This window comes from Chlamydotis macqueenii, chromosome Z (assembly GCF_036417535.1).
Source record: "Chlamydotis macqueenii isolate bChlMac1 chromosome Z, bChlMac1.mat, whole genome shotgun sequence".
Lineage (NCBI taxonomy): Eukaryota > Metazoa > Chordata > Aves > Otidiformes > Otididae > Chlamydotis > Chlamydotis macqueenii.
In genome coordinates, this window is record NC_141593.1 from 2,830,699 (window position 1) to 2,849,199 (window position 18,501).

The following is an 18,501-nucleotide window of genomic DNA, read 5'->3' on the forward strand; positions in this document are numbered from 1 at the left end:
AATAATTTTCCTTGGCTTTTTTTTTTTTTAAAGCCACTTTGGCTTATTGGGACACTTTAACAACATATTTATCACAAAGCTCTCAGATTTTGCTTGTGTGTGCACATGGGCACTGGGAGCTGCAGTAGAGTTACAATACAGACCACCCTTTGCATGTCTTGCTTTCAGCTCTACCAGCTTTTGGAAACCTTTTCTTTTTTGCTTAAGACGCCTCTTGAAAATTAAGATTTCCTTACAACTCTTAATTAACGTCTTCTGGAAGTTAAAGAATAATAATAACAAAAAACCCAGCAGAAATTCCAGCAGAATTTTTTTCACAGCTGGTGTTGGAAACATGAAAATATTTCACTTGCCGGCTCTAGGAAGCTACATGTGGTTTGACAAGTGGAGTGATGAAAACTGCTTTTTGAAGTAACATTTGAAAAATGCCAAAGCAAAAAGATGTGAGAAAATGGTAGACTCTTATCTGCTTGCTAAACACTATTTGATACAGGCTAAAACCACACCAGTTGGTTAGAACTGACATCCTATGTAGATCCTCTTCTACCCTTCCAGCTCCATCCCTCTGTTTTCTCTTTTCTTTCTTCTGTTTTCCCTTTAAGGGCTTTTCTTGCTTGTAAGCGGTGTCAGGGATGGAAAGCATGCACCTGTTTGACCTGTGCATCAGTCAACAGCAGTCTTATGTTCACTGGGAAAAGGCACCCTGGTACAGAGCAGACAGGAATTCGAACCCTGCAAGTGGGTGCGGATGAGACCACCCAGGTCCTCAGCTGCGTCTCGATGCTGTTCTTTCTGTCGGCAAAGTCTGGCTGCCGTCGTGTCTGCGGTCAAAGTTCTCGTAGGTAGAGTCTTGCAGCTGTGGCCTGGCAGTGGAAGAAGTGAATAAGGTGAAGACACTTTTTTGGCTGCTCTAGACTTTCTAAGTGGCTTCAGGCAGTAGCTAAGGAGTGTCAGAGTAAACGTCTGCGATACTGTCTGATATGGATCCTCCGCTCTGCAGCAGGTGGTTTTTAAGTTTCTCAGTTGCATCTAATGTTTTACATCTTAAAGCATCCAGACTGATCTCCTACACCGTTAGCATTAACTCCTACTACTGTTCTGCTGCTTCAGAGCCTCAGGAGATTGTGCAGACCTCTCCCGAGAAGCATCTTCTCAGGTGGAGCATGGAGGGTCTTGGGTTTTAAGCTTTCATTTTTGTATGTATCTATACAAATACTGTCAAGGTGCAGTATGGGTTAGACACTGTTAAATTAGCAAAACTATACTTTGCAAATAATGATTACAAATTTTACTGTAGGATTAAATGCCCTGTTGCCTCTTTGGCTGTGTCCTGAGTGTCCTGCTCAAATGGTCATGTCTGTTGGGAAAGCTGGGAGAAGGAGGCATCACATAGAGGTTAGAAGGGAGCAGCCCTAGGCAGATATACTCACCTCAGATACAGCTGCTTTAGGTTTAGCCTAAGGGTTGTTTCTGTTTTTCAGTTTGAGGATTGTTTTTATTGCCCCATCCCTTCCTAGCTTGGCCACTACACCTGTCGGGAGTGTCCAAGATCGGTGGTGTGCTGGGTAACGGGAAATGCCAAGGGTACTGTGGGAGTGTGGTGTGGATGCCAGCCAAAGAATCGGGCCCTGCCACACCTGAGCTGGCTCTGAGGTGGGCTGTTTTGCATCTCCATGCCTTCTTCTACACTTGGCAGAGCTCATCGTCTTTGGCATGGGCCCTTTTTCAGCCCCGTTAGGGACTGGGGTGCAGAGGGAGGGGAGGGTTTCTGTTGCACAGTTTCCCCTCTCTTGTTTGTTCGTTCCTCAGCCTGGCACAGACTCCATCCCAGCCTGTTCTCATTTGTCCCTCAGGTAGGTGGTTCTTTTGCTAATTTAACTTAGCTTCCTGCCACACTCTCTCCTTAACCATCTCCGCCCTTCTGCTGAATAATATGAGTAGAAGGCAGGACATCCTTACCGGGCCAGGCTGGATGGGGCGGATGAGGGACCTGTGAAGTGGGAAGGAAGATGTGGGTTAGCAAAGTGGTCGGAGCAAGGACTGACCTAGAGCTGTCAGGAAGCTGCACTGGAGGGTGCTTGTGACACCCCAGTGAATGGGGAGAAGACCGTTTGTCAGGTGCGTGGTCCCCTTCATGGGGGTGGGAATTTGGCATTGGAATATAAGGAGCAAAATGTTTTCGATTTGTCTTACAGCTTCTACAGTTCGAGGCAAGCAGTGGCTTTTGCAAGGTGTTGACATCAGACTGTCTCCACAGATGAGTCACGGTGATGTGACATCTCGTCCTGGTCCCCTCCTCCCCGTGCCATCACACATGGGGAGGTCTCTTCAAAGCTTAGTCCATGAGCTGATTCTCATCTCCTACAAGCCAGGGTTTCCCTGCTCTCGTGGTCTTGGTGTGGCTGGAAAGTGGGATTTCACTAGTGGGGAAGCACCTGGGTAGCAAGGCCTGGGGGACCAAGGCCAGTGAGGTCTGTAAAATGACGATGCCCACCCCAGTAGATTAAACTATTGTCTGGAATGCAACAAAGGCAAATCCTGCCCACTGGCTGCACGAGAAGAGGTAGTAATTCACCTCCTTCAAGGGAAAAAAAAAAATTGAAAAAATCTGGTTACGCAGGCAGCAGGTTCTGTGCTAATTGCCCATCTGTTAGTTTATTAACATTTCTTCTTGGGTGTAGGGAAATTCCTGCTCCCTCTGTCTTTTCAAAGGTCCCTTCCCAAAGGAGGTCTCCCATTCCTATCTGCAGACTACAGCTGGCCACCCAGGAAGTCCTTCTTACTTGTTCTTAGATTTCCCATTTGAAATGTCCTACTAGCAATCATATAATCACTTAAAAAAAAATAAAAGGCAAAACAAAAAAAAAACCAAAACTGAACCTCTCCTGCCTGATTTTATCTGCTGCATCCCATTGCTGGTTACCAGTCTGATGGAGGAAGACTCCTGAGGGAAACCGCGACACATACCTCCTCTCGAGAAAATGGTGAAACCCAGGATCAGCACCAAAATGAGCACTTTCGTTCCCAGCGGCACAAAGATCAGGATGAGGAAGGAGGAGCTGTCGGGTGCTTTGAATTTATAGAAGTACACGGCCCCCTCCGCTCTCCCGTGGCTGTTGATGGCCGTACAGGTGTATTTTCCATCGTGGGTCAGGGACTGGAGCTCCTTGGTGACGCGGTGGTTCATGCTGGTGATGGAGGTGAGGTTGCTGTAGTGCGGTCCGGTCCACGTCAGGGCGGGTGCTGGTTCCCCCTCAGCAGTGCAGCGTGCCTGGAAGGTGCGATCGCTGTTGGAGGTGACGGTGATGTTAATGATCCTGGGGGCTGCTGCAGAAACCACAACAGAGGAGGAAAAGTGCATCAGGTTTTAAAGGCAGGTCTAACGCAACACACCTGGAACGAGCACTTGGTCTTGGTGGGCCCTCGGTGCATTATATCAGGGTAATGCTGGCATTAAACCTCTCCTTCCATGTTTTCCTTGGCACTTTCTTTCCCTGAATTTCCCCACCCTGCCTGTATTGGATAGAGGAGGAAAGGGATTCACCCAGCAAAGCCTGGGTTCAGGGATGTGTACTCTTGTGTTTTAACCCTGTGATGCCTTACACAGTTTTCTGAGCTTTGGTCGCTGCAGCTGTTGTGACCTTCCATGGTGGCAGAACGCAGAGGCACTGTGCTGTAGGAGGGGAATCATCCGTGAAGATGGGTTGCTTTCTGCAGTTGCACCGTCAATCGCAGCCCACTGCCATCTGCAATGTAGGCACAGGTGCAACTGGTGACCTTTTTGGACTGTCTGCATCTCCACCTGGTCCAGGACAAGGCAACCGCGGTGCTCTCCTGCAAGCATCTCGTGGCTGTTCCCTTGTTCTCTGATCTCCAGAGCACACATGGAGAGACGCATTTGTGGGACCCCTTTGCTCGGTGCCTGAGACATTTGGCAAATTGTTGCCAGGGAACACTTACACTGCTTGCTACAACCTATTTTTGATGCTTTTCTCCAACCCTGTAGTCACCACCCAACAGCTGGTGTAGGTTCCTGGTTGCTCTGGGGTAGCATGCCAATACCAAGACAAGGCCACCAATTTTGTATGCTGTATTTGTAGCATATGGGATTGTGTGACTGAACAGTGGCAAAGATAATTTGAGGAATGTAAAATGTTGAGATGCACTGTTCAACACGTCCGCTAAGGAAGCGTAGCTGATAGGACCAAGCTTATCTTGCCCTGTTGGCCTTCTCCTGCTGGACCTGTTGACCTGTTTCATCCATTTGGTTCCTGAAGGCATTGGGAAACTGAAGGGAATCAAATGAGTGTCTGCACCCGCAGCACACAGCAAGTGTAAGGCAGTTTCACTTCACAAGCATGATCATCCAACACATGGCACTTCTGCACTCACGGGGAAGGTCTGAGTCTGTTCCTGAGGCCACCTGGGTCTCCTAGCACTCCCTCAACCTGTGAGAACACCCTGGGAGATGGGATTACCATTTGAATTTTTTTGATCTGAGCTGTTTTTTTCAGGCCGTTTGTACTTCATGTTTCCTGCTGTGGAGGAGTTTGGACCTATGGCACACAGGTACCAGGTATCTTGTCTTTCCAATCCCCTGCTACCATCCAGGCTGTCTTGTGCTTACATTTGCGAATGTGTGCTCAGCACCCAGGCTCTCCAGTTTAGATTCTGATGAACAGGATGTCTTTAACCCCACCCTGTGGGCTGCTGACCCCAGCTTGCCTCTCTGCTGCCTGCACAGATCCCGTGCTGCAGGGACAGAGTGGGATGCCCAGGATTACCCTGGCAGCTGAAGCTTGGCTGTTTCCTTACCCGTTTTGTTCCTATTCCCTTCCCTGCATTGCGCTCATCGCCTCATACTGCCAGACTGCAGAAGGCAATGAGTATTCCCTGCCCAAATGTTGTACAATATCCACAAAGCTGGAAAAGTCAACCCTTTGAAGACCATCTCAGGTCATTTTCTGTTACCATCTCATCAGTTTCCGCATCCTGTGGGACTCGCTTCCCTACGTAGTGGCTTTGCTTCCTTTGTCATGCCCTCTTACCAATCAAATGCAGCTTTATCCCATTCCTGCTTTCATACTTGTCGTGGATATCTCCAGACAACTCCACCCGGCAGAAGTATCTCTCGCTGTCGCTCCAGGTCAGATTGTCAATCCTGATGGAAAGGTCCTTGTGCCGGGGGTTGCCGAGCAGTTTGTATTTGTTTTTGTAGCTGATGGCAGTCTTACAGAGCTCACTGGTGCTCTGACTAACGCACTTGAAAACTATCGTGCCGTTGTAAGGTTCCTTGATCCTCCAAATGGCAGTGAGGGTCCGGTCAAATGTTTTGTAGGGATGTGTGAAGGTACAGGGCAGGATAACCATCTTCCCAAGTTCACCAGTAATGTCAGATGGGACGTGAACGGACCAGCCATTGGACTGCACACCTAGAAGAAAAAAGAGATCATAGGATCACAGGACGGCTTGAGTTGAAAGGGACTGTTAAAGGCCACCCAGTCCAACCCCCCTGCAAGGAGCAGGGACATCTCCAACCAGATCAGGTTGCTCAGACCCCCGTCCAACCTGGCCTGGAATGTTTCCATGGATGGGGCATCAACCACCTCTCTGGGCAACCTGGGCCAGAGTTTCACCACCCTTCTTGTAAAAATTATGATCAAGACTGATTTATCTGAAGCATTTAAGATGGAAATTACGCGTCCCTCCTGCATCTGCTCTGTTGTTGGTCAGAAAATGGATGCTCTGCTCCCGTGTTGGGCCCTGTGCTGATTGGTGTTCTTGCTGAGGACTTGCAGGTGATTGTGAGTTACTGTGGCTGGACTGGGTACCAGTCTGCAGCAGAGCTAAGGGGACTGACTAGCTCACATTGAAAGTAATTTAATTCTAAGGAAGCCTCTTGTTTATAAAGTGAACAATAAGACCTTAAGTTGTTTAATGCAGTCTTTTGCAGTTAGCAGACATTTATGTGCTTACAGGAGCATACTACTTTTTTCTTAAAAAAAAAAAAAAAAAAAAAGGAAGCTAAAAAGCTAAAAATAAGTCTTGCATATATTCAGAGATCTGATGGCTTTAGGTGCTGAAAGCCAGTCAGTATAGCAGCCCTGCACCTGAGTGTGTGCTCCCACACACTCCTATGTTATAATATTTGTTAATAATAATAATAACAACCAACCACTAATCAGTTGGTGATTGCGTTACCTGTGGGGCAGGCAGTAACAGGTGATGTTTCCAATGACCAGTGCTGCCATCACCACAAAGTAGCATCTTCCTTGTGAGATGTGACAAGATCTGAATAAAGATCTGAATAAATACTTATCTTACAAGGGCTGGTGAGAACAGGCAAGTATCACCTCTGGTTGTAGGAAGGAAGATGCTTGTGACAGTACAGAAAGCAGAGCAGGTTTTTGTTACGTGGGCTCTAGCTGCCAGTATGTTCTCAGACAGTCCTTGTCCTGCTGTCATGGTGGGGGAAATCCCGAGTTTTCCAGCTGAGCTGTCACAAACAGTTGGGATTTGGCCAAATTTAGTCACAGTAAATCCTAGCGCAGTCTGGGGAGCTGAACCTTGTTGCCACCAGACCTGGTCTGATAGTTTCTGTCTGATGATGAAAAGACCCTTCACCTGAACGGATGCTCCCCACCTCTGAGGTACAGAGGGAAAACTCAGTGTCTCATCTATTTCTCTTCCCCAGGAACCAACAGCACAAACAAACAGCTTTCTGTATAGATATGTGTATCTGTCCACCGTCCTGCTAATTTTAACAGCTGTAGCAGCAGATTGTGGCTTCAGGAACGTCTATGGCTGTGTTCCTGTCTTAAAATCCTCACTTGATGGCTTCATTAAAGCAGGAGCTTTCTCCTCAATAGCTAAGAAGAACTGCGAAAAATGTAAAGGCATACTGTAAATAATTGCCACCCATCCCTGGTCTAGCTGGCTTCACTGTCAGATTAATCGAGTAAACTCTAAGGTAAGATTTGTTGCTTGTTCATGTCTCTGTTCCCCAGAATATTTGACAAATACCTCAGTGGCGGCGCAGCTCGTATTAACCTATTGTGCGCTGCACAATGGACAAAGGCCAGGGTAGGACTGGTTCTCTGCCATTGTTATTTATCCAGAATCAGCGCCAAGGCAGTATTTTGATTACTGAGATCTGGAGTTGGGCTGCCTTGTCATCCATTATTACTGTATCAGCACCTTCTGCAGCCTAGGTGTTCCAACATACAAGGGTACACGGCCGCAGGAGCTCCAGGAAGCTCGTGGACTTTGACCACAAAGACCTGGCAGTCACAACAGAAAATGCTATTGTTTTCTAGTTTATTTCATGTTATTTTATTTTACAGCATGTCATTGTAACCCCTTTTGGAGAACTGCGGATCATGTGCTTTTGAGTACACGATTTGCTTTTCTCTCCTACTTTTTTGGTTTGCTTTTTTTTTTTTTTTTTTTTTACATCTTAAGCAGAGAACATTATTTTTAGCACATAAACCTCCCCTTGCCTTTTACATGAGAAATAATATTAAAAATAAGTGCTTCTGATGTCGCCAGCTCCACCCATTTCTGTGGAAACACAGTTTACCTCTGTTATGAGTGGAGGGAATTCTCAGCATCTTGTGTATTATTTAACCTTAAAGCACAGCAGGGCTTCCAGGGTTTCCTCTTGCGAATATCCAGCCTCTGTTTGTTCATGGGATTGAAGGTCACAGGCAAATAGCCTACACACCGTACATAACGTAACTCCTGAAAGGAGCTGTCGGGGCAGCATATCTGCTAGTTGTCAGTGGAAATTATTTGAGGTCATGAACCAAATAATAAGATCAAGAGCTGGAGACTGCCATAGGCACTGTTTGACAGTATACCTAAGCAAATCCCGTTGAGTTTAATGGAACTTAAGTGCGCACTTGAAGTTAAACATGAGCTTCAGTGCTCAGTGGAACTGGAGCAGATTGTGTCTGTTGCATAACAACTCCTAGAAATGTGAAACAGCACTTCTGGGTGGTGATGAAAGTGCTGCATCCAACTGACCATACAGGGGAAAAGTTAGATGAACTCCCTGCACAAGTTAAAAAAGCAAAAGACGCAAAAAAAGCCCCAAACCCCAAGCCAAAGACCTCTGACAATTGCAGAGGCAAGTCTTTTAGTTTTTTCCAGTATTCTCACATGCACCTGGAATTTCAGGATCCTTTTAAGCAACGTGATGGATGGTGCAATTCTTGGAGAGTACCAAGCAATTCCCCTGGCACTTTAACTACAGCAAGAAGAAAAGCCCTGATCAGACCGAGGTTCATAGCAAGCTCAGAACTCACCCTTCCTGGAGAGGCGAAGGAGACACAGAAGAAACAAGCTGAACTCTCTCATGCTGGTTGATGTTCTCTACTGAGGTGTACCAGCAAACCAGAACCGTCTCCGCTACCTCTGAGCTGCTGGTCTTGCAGTCACAAAAGGTTTTTCCAGGGATGGAAGAAGTTGTGGTTTTCCTCTCCTTGGAGGGAATGAGTTGTCTAGCTGAACCAGCTCTGGATTCAGATATTAATAGTTTTGTGGTCAGTCATGTGAAAAACACAACAGAGGGAATCAGAGCATTACCATTTTCCAGCTAAAGGAAGGGGACTGCAGACCGGGCCTGCAAAGACCCACTCCATTGTGTGATGGGGCAGAAGGAACAGGCTTTCGGGTGCTCTGGGGGAAGCCCTTGCAATCTGCCAAAGGAGGTGGCAAGCGAGACTCTTGCTCTCCTGGCTTGGGGCAGCTCCCCCTCCTGAACCTGGAGCCAGCAAGCCAATGGTGCTTTACCCCTTATGCTGGCTGATTGTCATCCTTAGGTGTAAAAACTGTTTTTTGAAATCAGCTGAGCACTTGTGCTGAGGTTCAGAGATGGAAGAGTGCCCTGGTGCCGTGGCTCCCGTGACCACGATGAGTCTCAAGTCCTCCTTGTTGTTAACCTGCTTTTGAAATAAGCTGAGCTCCAGCTTTTGCCAAGAATCCTTGTGCAAATGCTCACTCTTTTCCTGATGGGTTTCTCTTTAGCAAATTTGCTGTGCAGTTCGCTAATCTGCAGAGCTCTGGGCTTGTGGAGAGTCGACCATGCTCCCCTCTCCCATAAAGTGGTCCCATGACATCCTTATGTTTACCCTTGGAGTGTGTGTTCCCTGCCTGGGTTTTGCTTGAGGTTTGCTGCTTTTGCTTCAGACTGGAGACTGCTTCACTGGACTGGTGATGTCCAACTCCCTCTTCTCATCCTGGCAGCTCCTCCTCTGGAGGGTCCCCCTGCCTCTCTCCTTTCTGGGGACAGGGACAGCAGCACCCACACGATTCCTGCCATGGGCAGGGGTGGGTGCACAGCCACTGGAAGGCTCCCAGAGCCAATATAAGATGCTGAGTGGCTGCTGCCACTTTCAAGAGCCAGCGCCTTCCCCCAGCAGAGATGCCAGGCTCCCGTTTGCTCCCCACCTCTTCTCCCTAAACTCTCTGCCTATGTTTTTTGCTGTGCAAAACTCCCAGAGGAGGGACTTGGAGACTTGGTAGCATTGTGTTTGCTGCTTTCTGAACCCATACTTTATTCTGGTCACAGTTAGACTTACTCTCCCAATGTCTGTGAAGGGAGGGATTTCTGTTTTCCCAGACTTCTTGGAGGAGGCTCTGAGAGTACTGAGCTATTCTTTATGGTGGTTCGGACCTGTTGCTACTCAGCAGAGGCTGGTATTTTTCAACTCATGACTCACAGCCTGGCTCCATCCCTATGCATGTCCTCCCAGGGCAGGAGGATCGGGATCCGATGCTCTTAGCACTTTGCAGACTGTCCTTAATAGCTGTAAAAAGTGACACATGCCACTGTCAGCAGAGAAACCTGAGGACAGAGGGGGTGGAAACAGCAAATAAAAGACCTATGTCCTTATCCCATCTGTGTACCTTTTCTGTGTACCTTCCCCATTTTTCTTCACATAATATTTGATTTTATCTATTTGTTATGTAAACTTTTTGGTATTGTGACTATCGCTAAGCATTTCACCCTTCTTGGTCCAGTGGGTCTCAGTGGATTGAAGTAAAAGATTAAAGTTAAATCCATGCTCACCCCGGGCTGCAGGGGAATCTCTGCCGGGAGCAGCATTACTGCTCCCCCTCCTTCTGCACTGACCTTGGCGTCTGCAGCCACTCCTCTCACCAGAAATGCTTCACAACCGGCTCAGGCAGACGCCTCTCAGGATCTCTTCACATCTCCTCTCCTCTCCACTTCTTGCAGCCAGGCCGGGCTGAGTCGGGCCCAGTCGGCTGCCCGGCGGGAGGCCAGAGGGTGAGGCCTGCAAGGCCCACAAGGCTCGCGCCTCCCCCTCTCTGCCCCTACTCAGCTTCTTCACATCTTTTCCTTTTTTTTTTTTTTTTTTCTGTTTTCCCCTTCTTAAATAAGTTATCGCAGAGGCGTTATCAGGGAACATTCTGCCACCAATTGGCTCGGCCTTGGCCAGCAGCGGGTCTGCCCTAGGCCCGGCCGAGTCCACTGAACAAAGGGGAAACTTCCAGCAGCTTCTTACAGAAGCTGCCACTGTAGCCTCCCCCCACTAAATAAAACCGGAACAGTTATGAAAATACATGGAACCTGGAGAAAGAGAGGGGAATGTGAAACTTGTGGATTTTCCCATGCAGAAAATGGATCGACTCATTTAAATAAAAAGAACCTGTAAATAAAAACTAAAGGAACCTGTAAATACTGTAAACAGCAATCAAATATAGGCCAGTGGCACAATTTCAGACAAGGATAGGGGGACATCTGCCATCCTGCTAATGGTATGGCCAGTTCATGCTGTGCCATACATCAGCCCTTCCTCCCTGCATTTTGCCTCCTCTGTCTGCCCTGAATCCACGTGATGGCCTCAGAAGGCACTGAGAAAGGGGGCGGATGGTGTTGGGATGTTGCTTTGACTGCAGTAACTGTCCGTTAGCAGCACTATAAGAAGTTGCATAGCATGCCATGCCATACTGGTTGCAATTTAAAGGTGCAATCTAATGGAGAAAGCACAGAAGAAGGGGAGAATAATGTAGAAATAAACTGATTGAGATGGTCAGTGGCTGTATCTTGTTAATGTGAGTGTTTTACAGGGCCATCAGCATTTCCCAGCTCGTTTTAACCTTTCCTAGTTGGCTGACTTCTTGTACAAGTTAGCCTCTTGTAGAGCGTTCACCTCTCTGAACTCCTTGAGAAATATCCACAGTGTTTTGAGATGGATGATTGATGAAACTTGCAGGGTGACCCAGAAGCATGCCAGGATGATTTCCTAGCAGATTTGCCCTCCGTTCAGTGAAAACCCTTCCACCACATGCGTTGGCAGACAGCAACATATTAGCCGAGCCCTTTGGACCTGTCGGAAGCTGCTCCGTGCCCCCTTGCGCACTTCTCCACTGACTGCCGTGTGAAACTGCTGTTGTCTGAGCATCCATTTGGCAGAGCTCATGCCTCTTGGTCTTGTGTTTGTCGCTGAGGACCTCCACAATGACCTGTTCAGTGCTGATAATGCACCCGCTTATTCAAGGACCAGTGTGGAGCTGGTCGTTCCCGCTCCCTCCCTTTGGGTCTTAATTCCGGCAGCAAGCTTTTCTACTTCAATTACTTCAGCAGATGTGTAAGTCCTGCCCCATGTCTTTCAAGCGTGTCAGTCTGCACATGTTTGACGCAAAAGCCCTATGTTTTGTCGAGTCTGGCGCTCTTCCCTGAAGGGATTGGGTCTGTGAAGTTGCTGGGAGGTGAAGCCGGGAGGCCGGAGGAATTTTCCCTGCCAGCTGAGCTGCGCTGAGCTTTTCAGGGAGCCACTGCGGGCTGCTGATCTCCCCTGTGTGACTACTTCATCCTCATCGAGCTGGAGGGGAAAAAAAAAAAAAAAAAAAGAAAAAACAGTAGAAACAGAAAGTAGAAGGGGTGGGAGGGATGGTGGGTGTGAAAGCCAGACACCATTCCTGTAGGTGACACCAATGCTGCTTCCTGGCACTGAGTGCCGCTGCAGAGCATGGTCACTGCTGCGTCAAGCTCCTGCTGATCCAATTAGAATGTCTACAGGTTGGGTCGATTGCCTGTGGTGTTTGTTTAGCCCCTTACAAATGCTCCCGGTGTGGGAAACTCTCCTGCCTACCATATCATCGTTGCGAGGTCTTGGGCTGTTCCATCACCAAAGCTGCAGCAGAAAATTGATGGAGCAGCAACAGGAGTGCTGGTTGAGGCCTTGTTGCCTCTGGTGAATGCCAGCTTAAGAAAATCAGATGCATATTTGGTTATTTTTCAGCTGGTGGGCAATTACTGTGTGAAAAACACAGCTTGCATCTTACTATGGGCAGAGCATCGTGGATGGAAGAAGAAACAGGAGGTGTCTCTCTAGTAACTTCTTCTCTGTTGCCTTCTGCAGTCACATCCCTGTGTTGGGATGAAGAAGAGGTCTAATCTCCCAGACCTGTGTGTTTCTGTCCCTGTTGCTGCCTGTACAAAGCTTCTGCTATGACCAGGAAGAACTGGGTTTGGGACACCTGCCAACAGGCAGGGATGTGGAATGCTCAACTTTGCCCGTAGGAGGTAGGTCAAAACCATTGAGAACGAGCCTGGGGCCATGATAACGCTGGTACCCGCCTTCTCAGGATAAGGCAACCTATTATTATAGGTTTGCAGAGTTTACAGTAGGATTGTCTCATCTCAGCACTGGACTTGGTCCTAAGCTTAACCAACAGTGTAGACAGACCTGATTTCATGACTACTTGGCCCTAAAATACCTGATGCAGCCATTCAGAATGGCAACTCTGAGAACTTTGACTCGCAAGAGATAAACACGTGCTTGCTTAATGATAGCAATAAAAGTTTTAGGACTGCACCCAATGTTCCTCATCCTGTCATCCAAATAAGCACTGAAGGTCTGGTGTCTGTGTGATGCTGGGATTAGACTGAGCAAGGGGGTCAGCCAGCTGGCAAAACAGAGACACTAAACCTATACTTTAGCCTAATCCAGATGACGTGCCTGATTAAAGGCGCTTGAAATCCCACCAAAAAGAGAACTCACTGCCTACCCTTCCTACTGAAAGTGAGCCTGTGAAGATTTGTGCTGTGCTTTTCGCTGCCGAATGTGCACAGCTGGTGATTTAAGAGATTTATGCTCCTTTAGCTGTGGATTTCATAGCCCTTCTCTGGGATGAGGGGTGCACTCCATTACGCTGCAGCCTGGGGAGCAGCGTGGGCTGGTTATATCCATCAGTCCACACGATATCTGAAGCAGGTCCTGACACAGCACTCCTGGCCAGTGAAGCAACAGGGCTGATGCATGGTCTGAGCTCTGCCCACCACCACCTCTGTGCTGTCTCGCTTAGCAGGCTCAGAGAAGATTCAAAAGCACCTGGACTTAGATCTGCGACAATGAACAGAAACGCGTCTCTCTAGGATGTGCCTCTGGAGAAGACCTCTCTGCCTCTTGTTTTTGCTCACACTCTGCCTTGCCTGAGTTCCTGTACCCAGTCTCTCTAGACTGAAGTTTAGTCTGGCATCTTCTCTGAGAAACATACCATTCTGTCGTTGTTTGTCCTTCCTAAAGTCTGTCAGTCTATAGTGTTTCATTGAACCAAATGCAAAATATAACTGTGATGATGTCACTAGTGGATTTTTACTTTTATTTTATTTTATTTCTTTTTTTTTGTTAAACTTTGGTGCCCCAAGCTGTCGTGTATCTGTGATTATGTGATGAAAGCCTGGACTGTTCAGCCATTTCCACCTTGCTCAGTGGCAAACTTCAGCTGAATTCTCCTTTTGGCATTATCTGCACAGCTTCAGACGTGCTGTGGCTGCTTCTCAGCTCACCCAGCTGTAAGTGTGTTGTGGTTCAGCCCCGGGTGGGACCAGACTACGCAGTCTCTCTCTCACTCCCCCCGTCCTCCAAGGGAACAGGGAGAGATAATACAAGAAAAAGGCTTGAGGTTTGCGATAAGGACAGGGATGGCTGCCCTAGTGCAGGCCCCCTACAAGCCACAGCCTCCTTCAGGCATCTGCCTGCCCTGGTGTGGGGTCCTCCCCGGGCTGCAGGGGGATCTCTGCTCCTCCGTGGGCCTCCACGGGCTGCAGGGGCACAGCCGGCCTCACCATGGGCTGCACCACGGGCTGCAGGGGAATCTCTGCCGGGAGCTGCATTACTGCTGTCCCTCCTTCTGCACTGCCCTTGGCATCTGCAGCCATTCCTCTCACCAGAAATTCTTCACAACCGGCTCAGGCAGACGCCTCTCAGGTTCTCTGCACTTCTCATCTCCTCTCCACTTCTTGCAGCCGGGCCGGGCCGAGTCAGGCCCAGTCGACCGCCTGGCAGGAGGCCAGAGGATGAGGCCTGCAAGGCCCACAAGGCTTGTGCCTCCCCCTCTCAGTTCGTGTTTCTGTTTCTTCACTTCTTTTTTTTTTTTTTTTTTTCCCTTCTTAAATATGTTATCACAGAGGCGTTATCACTATACATTCTGTCACCAGTTGGCTGGGCCTTGGCCAGCAGTGAGTCTGCTCTAGGCCCAGCCAAGCCCACTGAACAAAGAGCAAACTTCCAGCAGCTTCTTACAGAAGCTGCCACCGTAGCCCCTCCACTAAACAAAACCAACACAAAGTGTCAACCACACGTTTTCCATCCTGTATGGTTATCTCACCATCATGTTTGCTCTTAAATATAGCCCAACATGTGTTCGAAAGCCATGGCTTTCAAGGGTGGGTTGAGGAGAATACTGCACTATCTAATACTGCACTATCTAATCTGACCTGGTGTATAACTTCTAGTGTAACATAGATGTTATCATCCTTTGGCTTCTGAACTGAATTCCGAAACTTGGGTTTGACCCAGGTACTGAAAGACCATACGTGGTTGGAAGGAGTGAGGGAAGGCACAGCGCCCGTGCCCCCTGCCCAGCCACACTGGGCAAGAGTGGGAGGAAGGGTGAGTTGCAGATGTGAAGCCGAGCTGTTGAGGTAATAAACGAGGCAAGGCTGAGTGATCACTCTTTCCAATGAAATGAGTCTGGAGGCAATATTCTTCGACAGCCTTGACCCAACTGTCCTGGGATTGTCTACATTGCAGTTAAATCTGCAGATGAGTCATAGGCGGAGGCAAGCGTGTTTTAAGGGCATTGTAGACACTTTTGCCTTTAAGGAGACCACTGCAAATAATTTTTGTAGGTTGCTCATGTACAAATGGCAGGCAGTGTAGGTACTATTGAAAGAGGAGACCTTTATTTGAGTTCTTGGCAGAGCCTGTGAGTGCAAGATCAGCTCCTTTCTAGCTGGGACAGGAATTAGGTGAGATGGAGGCACAAGCCTTCCTTGCCCTGATGGAGTGACCTGCCCCTGGAAGAGCCAGGAGAACAAATAATTTTTTGCTTACCATGTCAGGAGTTCCCCTGAAGACAGATTGAAGATGGGATTGTGTTGCTGTTTTATCTTATTTGGGGTGATTCTTCTAGAGTTCTGTTTGCCCAGTGGGTGTGTTATTTTAATCAATGCAGGCAACAGAGGTAAACAGGACATACTGATAAAGTGTTACTGCTTGTGTGTTTACTCTTTACCTTCACCTCCGGAAACATTTCTGGTAGTAAATGGAACATTTAATGGCAGTATAAGGCAAACTGTTTTGAGCACGTCTCCAACATGCTCAATCCTGGCTTCAAAACCACTCTGCTTGCACGTGTCTGTGTTGGTAGGTGTCCCAAGCTGGCAGCGTCTCTTTCTGTGCTGTCCGTACTGGGATTTGCTGGGTTGGAAGGTCCCAGCAATGGAAGTGCCAGGAGGAAACATGTGAGCTGTAGCACATAAAGACATTTACTTCTGCTTCTTTGGGTCTTTGATTACACAGAAGTGTTCCCAAAGAGCCAGCGCTAATACTATCAAGCCAATGTAACCTTTACTTAATTGCGCTATTGCCAGAAACTTGTATGGCCCTTTAGATACCAAGTGAGATAAGGCCCCTGCCTAGGGGAGCTCACGCTCATTAAGAGTGATAGATTATGACATTGACTCCTGGGATTAAGATCAGAGGCTGATAACATGGAGGAGAAGTGTTATGGGGAGTGCATTGTTCTTATCAGTTCTCACCACACACGGGGTTGAAGCAAACAATAGATCAATTTTACATCACTTAATACACCCAGCTCACAACCATGTGTGCAAGTGGCTGTTGACTCACCGGCACGACCTTGTTGAAAGCTCATTGTTCCTGTCCAGACAAGATTAGAAAATGAAATTGCACCAGAGGAGGGAAGCTGCTTGACACAGAGGTGGCAAAGGGAAGGACGCCGAGGAAGCATGGTGGGAAAGTGGGATGAAGAAGAGACGCAACTTGGGGTTGGGCAAAGATGATGCTACAGTGCTGGAGAACAGCAGAGCATGGGGGATGAGGGGAGGTCGGCCCTTCCATGGGGTGGACGTTTCCATACAGTCATTTCTGTCCTCTCCAGTCTTGAACCCCTTTATGAGTTGTGACCTTTGGTCGTGCTGCTTTTTGCAAAGAGATTGTCTTAAAGCATGAGTAGGATGGAGCCAGGGCGTCAGCGAGATGAAATCTGGTCATGCTGCAGGGTAAATAAAAAAGAGTGGTAGTCTGAAGTTGGGAACTGGGTAAAGCAGGTGGGCAGGGGAACGTGCTGGTTATGAGTGGATGTGATGAATGGAACATTCCTTCTTGGCACACAGGTTTCTCACAAATCTGTTTCTCACGTTATATCTTCAGAGACCTTAACTAAGTTAACTAGAGAGGCTCTGCAGTCCCTGAAGTCAAACTCTTCGTGGGGTTTCCAAAATCCATTGGGTTGGGTGTGAGCTTATCTTGGTGTGTTTGAAAAATCACTGTGCCTTGTTGCAAGATGTCCTTAAGTACCTAAAGAGTGAAAAATATGAGACCGTAGACTGCCCATGTTGTATTTTCCAGCAGTAAGAGGGGAAAGGAGATTTCTCTTTCTATCAGGGAGCTGGGTGTTGAAGGCCACCCTCAGATGGGCTTTCAAGGAATAGACTGCAAGTGGCTGTGTCATACGGTTTTGACAGGCTGAGAGAGTTGGGGCTGTTCAGCCTGAAGAGAAAGCTCCAGGGAGACCTTTTAGCGGCCTTCGAGTACCTCAAGGGGGCCTACAGAAAAGACAGGGGGAAACTCTTCAGCAGGGCCTGTTGTGACAGGACAAAGGGTAGTGCTTTTAAAGTAGAGGGAGGTAATTCAGATTAAATATTAGGAAAAAATTTTTTACACTGAGGGTGGTGGAAGACTGGCACACATTGCCCAGAGGGGTGGTGGATGCCCCATCCCTGGAAACTATTCCATGATCTAGCCCATGCTGGTGAAACAGAGCCAAGTCCTTGTAGGCAGAAGGCATTACTTTGTTGCAGATAATCATAGTGTAGAAAGATCGGTCCATGATTTGGTAAGGGAAGGAAGAACAGACATGTGTGTCCTCTGAGGTGCAATCACTCATTTGCCTGTCAGGCTTGATTATTTTGAATACTGAAATTTTTCTCTGAGTGTATAAACTATTCTCAGTTATCCTTTGAATGCTTTTGGATGGCTTCCCAGAAGAACTTAAATCCTGGATGGCTTTGTGACATGTCTGGAATCGGTTGTCTTCCCCACCACCGATATGTAGTTACCTCTCCCATGATCAGGAGAAATCTGGCTGTGTATTTGACGAGCACGTGAACAACCCCACATGTCTGAAGTCAGAGCTGCTTGGCTTCATTTCTTTCGTTGCTTGCTCACGGCTTCATCTGAAAGTGCAGGTTTCTGCAGGTTTTACAAATAGCCGTCATTCTTTGAAAGGACAATGGAACAAATGAATGTGCAAAACTTGCCGGCGTGATTGTTGGTCACATCCCAACAGATGCCTTCCCAAGTGGGGCCTCTGTTACCTCCTCAGCTTTATTACGTAAATCTGCAACACACAGGTTAGCGGCCTCCTCTGCAAGAAGGATTGTTGTATGGACAATATGCCTTTCCTGCACGGCATTCTTGCTGACATTCCTCCTCTGCTATCGTAAGCTTCAAAGTGTGCCATGTACTCTAGCTTGAAGGGCGATACTGGTTTTACCTGGCTGGTCTGTGCGAGTCTTGTGAATTCCTGCGTCTTTGCAGAATTGCCACCCTGGGAGGCAGCGAAATGCTTACAGCTGTGGTTTTCAGCTGTAGTGGAAAGGAACTGGTGGGTGGTTTGACTTGCTGTGAAGGACTGTTCCACAAGGTCCCAGCAGAGTTTGGGCTGAAGCTATGAATACTGCATCCCTCTTGTGTAATTCCTTCTTTGGCACTTGCTGCTTCTTTGTGCTGAAGATGAGAGGCAACTTCAGCTTCTGGGAGGTACCAGTCAGGGTAAAGTTTTTTTTTTTTTCCCTGGAATTTTCATTGCAGGCAAAATAGAAGACATTTCTGTACTAAAGAAAAAAAAAACAAACACCTTTCAATATTCAGTGGAGAAAGTCTGGATGTCTCAATCCAACTAAGCCCATTTCTCAACCACGTTTGGCGTAACTTATTTCTG

At 47.8% G+C, this 18,501-nt stretch overlaps 1 protein-coding gene across 1 annotated transcript; it reads right to left on the reverse strand.

Moving 5' to 3' along the window:
• Positions 1–766: 766 nt before the first annotated feature.
• On the reverse strand, positions 767–8,358 carry SIGLEC15 (sialic acid binding Ig like lectin 15). Its single transcript, XM_086771175.1, has 5 exons — positions 8,307–8,358; positions 5,049–5,432; positions 2,968–3,327; positions 1,960–1,990; positions 767–863 (listed from the first exon to the last, which is right to left on the reverse strand). Exons 1-5 carry the CDS (start codon positions 8,356–8,358, stop codon positions 767–769), a joined length of 924 nt encoding a protein of 307 aa, XP_086627301.1.
• Between the last annotated feature and the right edge of the window lie 10,143 nt (positions 8,359–18,501).